At 36.5% G+C, this 7,172-nt stretch overlaps 2 protein-coding genes across 2 annotated transcripts; both read right to left on the bottom strand.

Annotated features, from left to right (window-relative positions):
- Positions 1–1,520: 1,520 nt before the first annotated feature.
- LOC131613802 (uncharacterized) lies at positions 1,521–2,123 on the bottom strand. Its single transcript, XM_058885442.1, has one exon. The coding sequence runs from the start codon at positions 2,121–2,123 to the stop codon at positions 1,521–1,523; it is 603 nt and encodes a 200-aa protein (XP_058741425.1).
- A 2,884-nt stretch (positions 2,124–5,007) lies between these two features.
- On the bottom strand, positions 5,008–5,379 carry LOC131613803 (uncharacterized). The gene has a single exon (XM_058885444.1). The coding sequence runs from the start codon at positions 5,377–5,379 to the stop codon at positions 5,008–5,010; it is 372 nt and encodes a 123-aa protein (XP_058741427.1).
- Between the last annotated feature and the right edge of the window lie 1,793 nt (positions 5,380–7,172).

Below are 7,172 nucleotides of genomic sequence, written 5' to 3' on the forward strand. Positions count from 1 at the left end.
TAACCTTAATAACGACAATGAAACCTCATTCGTAGAGACAGGCTCCCCATTAAGGATGGATGGGAAAACTGCTTCTCCCTCCTTCGACGACAATGTCGTCCATTTCATCAAAACCCATAAGGATCCAGAGAACACACAGGAGAAGTTTCAGCCAATTCTTATGCAACCTAATACTGACCCAACAACGGTGGCCTTGATCGCAACACTCAACTAGACCAACGCTCTGATCCACCAGCAGAATGAAAGGATCAGAGCATTAAAAAAGGATCTTCGCTCACACTCTCCCCCGCGGAGACAGCAACAGTACGACTTCGGAAGCCCTCGCCTCGGTAATCGGGTCGTCGTCCAGCGTTGGAGAGGCCGCAGCCCGCGGTGACCTAAAAAACATAACCGATCTCGTCCCCACGAGGATCGACACTTGCTGGAGGTCAAGAAGAACAGGGTCGGTCGGAAAGATGACAACTGTCACTCGCCTTCACACAAAACAAAGGGTCGGCCGAGGAACTCATTGCCATGAAATGAGGACAGCCCTCAGCGAGGGAGGCACAACCGCTCTTTGTCACAGTCGTCGTTCTAGAGTGGTGAAGATGACCCCCGCGGTCCATTATCCCGAGCTATCATGGACACTCCCCTTCCCAAGGGATTGGAAAAACCACTGAACTTGGGAATATACGACATCACAACAACCCTAATGAGCACCTAAAAAACATAAATGCTCTGCTTGATTACCGTAACGTCAGAGGTGTCATCAAGTATAAATTGTTTCCTACTACTCTGAGGAAAGGTTCCATGGTCTGGTACAAACGCCTCTCCCCAAAATCCATTACCTCCTGGAAGGACCTAGGGAAGCAATTATCGAGGTACTTCATCGCCTCTTGTCGCCATCCAAAATCTGAGGCGACGACTGATGCTATGAAGAAACGAGTTACTCCAAGTCTACATCGAGAGATTCAATCGGGAAGCCATCCAGGTCTCTACCATCTATGCTAGGAAGAAATATCTGCTCGAGCAAGGACTGCGCACCCGTAGTGACTTCGCCATTCATATAGGATAACACGGGACCCAATCTTTTCACACGATCGGCAGCAATAAAAAAATGAGTAGCACCGGTATAAATAATAGTAATTAACATAATACTATTAATGAAAACATATACCTCTAATCAAATGGTCTTCGCTAGATGTTTGAGTCTCATCTAAAGCAAAAACTTTCCCTCTGGTCTGAGTTCGCTTCAATTTTTGACACTGAGTACTGATGTGTCCTTCCTCACTTCACATGAAACACATAATTTCTTTGTGTTTACGTTCAGCTACTTCATGCCCAACTTTGCCACAACCAAAACACCTCTTTAACTTAGTAGTATATTCATTACTCTTATGACCCGACTTACCACATCTAAAACATCTAACGTTAGCAGGAGCGCCTCCCTCACTTGAATTCTTCCCATCTGTAACTCTTATTTTACCTTTACCCGCTGGAGCATTGTAAGGTTTTCCACGATTCTATTATTTTTTTCCCCTCTAGTCACTCATGGCCTTGTAATGAGCCTTACTATCCTCCTCATAAATCCTGCAGATGTCCACTAAATCCGAAAACTTACGAATCTTCTGGTATCCAATTGCTCGCTTGATTTTTGGGCGTAGCCCATTTTCAAACTTGATACATTTGGAAAATTGAGCAGTTACTTCACTATAATGAAGATAGAACTTTGTCAATTCCACAAGCTTAGAAGCATACTCGACCACCGACAAATATATTTGCTTCAACTCGAGAAATTCAATTTCATTCTTCCCGCGGACATCTTCCGGAAAGTACTTCCTCAAAAATTCCCTACTGAACACAACCCAAGTAACAACCTCTCCTGTAACTTCTACCATCTGACGAGTCTCAAGCCACCAGTCATCAGCCTCTCCAGCCATCATATGGGTACCATGTCCTACCTTCTGCGTCGCAGAGCAATCCATCACCCTGAAAATCTGTTCCATCTCTTTGAGCCAAGCTTGTGCCCCATCAGGATCATACCTACCCTTGAAAGTAGGCGGGTTCTCTCTTTGGAAAGTTGCCAAGCTGCGGGACTCGTCAATCGCACCAACGTTAGGTTGATTCTGCATAGCTTGAGCCATTGCTTCCAAGGCAGCATCATCAATTGCATCATCATTTCTTCCAGCCATCTTCTACTTCAAACCAAACAACAAACAACGATTAGAAAACCAAATCGACAGTACTCGACTGTCATACTACTCTACTAACTCAACAACTTGGCTAAACAGACCGACCTGCTCTGATACCACTATTGTAACACCCTATTTTCCCCATCGGTAATTTAACAAAATTAGAGTAAATAAATTTTCAAATCAAATCATTAAGAATAGGATGTCACATCTTCTAACATATCACAAATTTGCTCAAGTATATATAAATAGATGCATAACACACTTTCGGATGAACCTACACCATTTTGAATATAGTCCTTAATTTTTATTATTGCAGCAGAAAAGAAATCATGTTCATTATTCAACATCATAACCAACATTTACTAAATAAAAGAGAGTTTACACACTCCCACAATTCTTCAAACAAAAAAATAACAACTAGGCAAAACAAGCAAGTGTTCATTCCCCCGGTGTTACGTATCAAAGCACAACGCCGACTAGAAATAAACAACGACTAACTTCATCTAATGCATATCACTTGCACGTTACCCACGTAGAGGTAACATTCAAACAGAAGGGTGAGATACCATAACAATATAAACAAAAGTTTGATAAAAAGTAGATAAGGTATAACATGCATAATTGTACTATTTATCTTTGACGCATCAACACTGATCAATAATACACATTACATACACAATATTTACAACAAATATTCATACAATTCACATCTTATACACCAACAACATCACAAATGCCATGAGAACAACTTCATTGTTTCTATGCATGTGGTGCCATAACACGACGCTTATAGCCATATAAGACCACATGGCTATTTGCCATTAAGGCCACATGGTCATTTTCCATTTAGGCCACATCGCCATTTTTCATTAAAGCCACATCGCCATTTGCCATTAAGGCCACATCATCATGAAATGCATGCAACACCGGTATGCTACAACAACTTATGCAATGATAATACATGCACATCAAGAAGATTCATTAATACCGACTACCATTCACATTACCAGTTATATCACATCGCGAACATCATCGTGTCACAAACCTCGTCAATTCAAGTATCATCTTCACAAGCACGCATTATACTAAGGCATCATACTCATATAGTTATTTCATAAAAATCATTCCCTAATGTTCCTAATTTATTCTTAAAATAAAGTACAATTTTTCACCTTCCCGTAGGTCCAAACGGTGCATCAAACGGACCCTTGAGTCAAAAGATATGGATTTTACAAGTTTTGAAAAACTACCAGCTTCAGTGGTAACCGGTTACAGCCAAACGGGTAACCGGTTACACTATATTACAGTACCGGACCATGTCAAAAATACTCAGTGGTAATCGGTTACAATCAGGATTGTACCCGGTTACCGTCTCACATTTTCGTTCCCATACCCCAAAAAAAACATTGTGTAACCGGTTACGGCCAAAAGCGTACTCAGTTACACCTATTGCTGAGCCAAAACCTATAACTTTTCTACTACGAAAATTCTTTCCCAACACCCCAAAAATCACACTTTTGACACCAAAATAGTTTTTCACTTGTATGATTTCAACATAGACATTACACACCATTCTCATTCATCAATTAATCATAATATCATCAATTTCAAAGGATTTAACACAAGATCATCATCAACATTCACAATATCACATACACATCAAAAATCCAATTTCGCACAAACATGAATATATAGTTATACTGGCTATCTCTACCATACCCCACCATCATACAATCCCTAATAATGTTAGAACACCACCCTTATCTTGGTTGATGATTCCCTAAGCAATCTTCTTGCCCTAGCTTGGTGTTCTCCCTCTTTTTCCTCATTCTCCCTCTTCTCTAGTTTTCACGATCGTATAACAATTGTGATCTCTCTTCCATCACTTATTCCAATATTAACCTTTGGACCTCTAACCATAATCCATAACTTGTCTTTCCTTATTTTTTAAATAATTATTTGATAAATCCAATTTATTTAATTACTAACTATATTATTATTACTAAAATAATAAAAATAATAATAGTAACAATCTTAATAATACATATATATATATATATATATATATATATATATATATATATATATATATATATATATATATATATATATATATATATATATATATATATATATATATATATATATATATAAGGAGAGATTAAATTACACTCAAATAGTTACACCACGAGTTACACTCGCTCATAAGTTCATTTCGAATAAATATTTTTTTAAAATTAATCGTTGGATTGAAACATAATATCACATAGATCATACCTATAAAGTTTGACATTAATATATAATGATTTACTATACCATCAAGATATCCAAAGATTAACGTCAAAATGAACTTTCATATAACGTTAATTTTGATGTAATTCGTTGACATAGTAAATCATTATAGCTTAATCTCAAATTTTATAGATATGATCTATATGATAGTATGTTTCCATCCAACGATTAATTTAAAAAAATATTTATCTGAAATAAAATTATGAGCGAGTCTAACTCGTGGTGTAACTCTTCGGGTGTAATTTGATCCCTTCTCTCTCTCTCTCTATACTCTCTCTCTCTCTCTCTCTCTCTCTCTCTATATATATATATATATATATATATATATATATATATATATGTGTGTGTGTGTGTGTATGTATACCTCTATCCTTACATTCTCGTCACAACCACCTTATACTAAGGTTTTCTACCTCATAAATCACATTATAGCACACACAACACAACACATCACATATTTATAATTATAAAAATAAATACGGTAAAAACGAGGCGTTACAACTCTCCCCCACTTAAAAGATTTTCGTCCTCGAAAATGACCTCATTCGAACAATCGCGGATAAGATTTCCGCATCTTGCTCTCTAATTCCCAGGTCATACTTTCTCCGACAGCTCCTCCGCAAACCACCTTCACGAGAGAAATATATTTGCCTCTCAACTGCTTCTTTTCACTGTCTTCGATCCTCACCGATAATGTCTCGACCGTAAGGTTATCCCGAACTTGTATGTCATCCATCGAAAACACATGAGGTGGATCTGAAATGTATTTCTGAAGTTGTGAAACATAGAATATATCATGCAAATTCGAAAGATTAGGTGGCAAGACCACCTGATAAGTAACAACTTCTACCCTTTCCAAAATTTGATACGGAACAATAAGTTCAGCAAGATGTTGGACAAGATGACGTAACATGTTACTATGATATTGCAGTTTGTGTTATTTCTATTTTTAGAAGATGAGTTACAATAGTTCCAAAAGATTTATTTTGTTACTTGTGGATCAAGCAACACATTTAATATTGGACTCTCTAAAGATTTATTTCAAAGTTGAAGACATAACGTAATAATTGATTTGCTTGATTGGATGTCAAAACCTTTTGCCTTGCATTTGAAAATTTGATTAGATTTGATATGATCTGATTTAATTTGCAGAAGCTTATAGCCAGATTGAATATCCAATTCCAATAGCTGCACTGGCTTATAAAAGGAGGAACCTAAACCTAAGAAGACAACGGAGCTTGAAAAACAAGAAGAAGTTATTTTTGTCAGAGTCTTAGGGTTTTGGGAGTCTTTTATAGTATTGTGTTTTTGTGTGTCACTCATGTATCTCTTGATGTATTGAGATTGACAAATTGTTCATTGTTCATTGTCCGTTGTCAATCATTCATGAGCTTTAAAGAAAATAATGAATTGTGTGTAATTAGAAGTATGTCTTATATCAATTGTTATTGTTGTTGACAATCACATGGGTGTGTTTGTGGGAAATGAGAGGGGGATCTCATATCTAGGAGTGTCCTAGGTAGAAGTTGAACAAGGTAGTGATTAGGTAATAAGTTGCAAACTATGATTGTTTAGCTGTGAACTAATATTATCATAGTGGATTTACTTCCTGGCTTGGTAGCCCCCAAAGTAGGAGGCCGAACTGGGTTAACAATTGATTGTGTATTTTATCTTATACTATTTACTCCTGCATAATTATTGTTTTGGTAAAAGTATTTTGTTAACAGATGATGTCTTAACATCTGTCTTGACATTGTATTTTGGCGTTAGGACATCAGTCTTGACATCTATCTGAAAGTGCCAAAATTTCAGTATATATCTTTGGAAAGAAATAAAAAAAGCTCGTGAAGAAAAATATTTGGAAAAAGAGGTCGGTATTCTTTAATCTCCCATACCAGTCTAGTCTTGATGTGATGCATGTGGAGAAAAATGTATGCGATAGTTTGATTGAAACACTTCTCTACATTAAAGGCAAGACAAAAGATACTAAGAATCCCTGCGAAGATATGGTTGTGATGGATATATGGCAAGAGCTAGGACCAAAATAAGTAGGAAATATAACCTATTTTCCCCTAATGGTACTCATCAAATCTGAAAACACTTGTGTCAGAGAATGATCACAAATTAGTTGGCTTAAAATCTCATGATCATCATGTCTTGATGTAACAAATTCTACCAATGACTATCCGTGGTATTTTACCAAGAAATGTAAGGATACTTATAACTAAATTATGCTTATTCTTCAATGCTATATATAGTAAAGTTACCTATCTTGGAAATTTAGATGACTTGGAACACGAAGCTACAATTATATTGTGCCAAATAGAGATTGTTTTTATCTCTATAATTATTTGACATTATATTTCACTTAGCTGTTCGTCTAGTAAGAGAGATTAATATTTATGGTCCAGTTTATTTATAGTGGATGTATCCGGTAGAGCGTTACATGAAGATTTTTAAAGGGTATACAAAGAATCATCACCGTCTAGAAGCTTCGATCGTAGAAAGGTAAATCACAAAAGAAGTTATTAAGTTTTGTACAAACTATTTGTCAGAAGAGAACTTTATAGGAATTCTCGAGTCTTGTCATAATGGATTTTATGATGGTAGAGGTATTCAAGGTTTAAATGTTAAGACATTTGATCAAAGAGTAGTTCTTCAAGCACATTTGCATATTGAATAACCTTAATGAAGTTAAAGCTTACT

This window comes from Vicia villosa, linkage group LG6 (assembly GCF_029867415.1).
Source record: "Vicia villosa cultivar HV-30 ecotype Madison, WI linkage group LG6, Vvil1.0, whole genome shotgun sequence".
In the NCBI taxonomy this organism is placed as follows: Eukaryota; Viridiplantae; Streptophyta; class Magnoliopsida; order Fabales; family Fabaceae; genus Vicia; species Vicia villosa.

Excerpts from the sequence above, each read along its gene's own strand:
- LOC131613802 (XM_058885442.1), bottom strand. The coding sequence starts at position 2,123 with ATGGCTCAAGCTATGCAGAATCAACCTAACGTTGGTGCGATTGACGAG.
- LOC131613803 (XM_058885444.1), bottom strand. The coding sequence starts at position 5,379 with ATGTTACGTCATCTTGTCCAACATCTTGCTGAACTTATTGTTCCGTAT.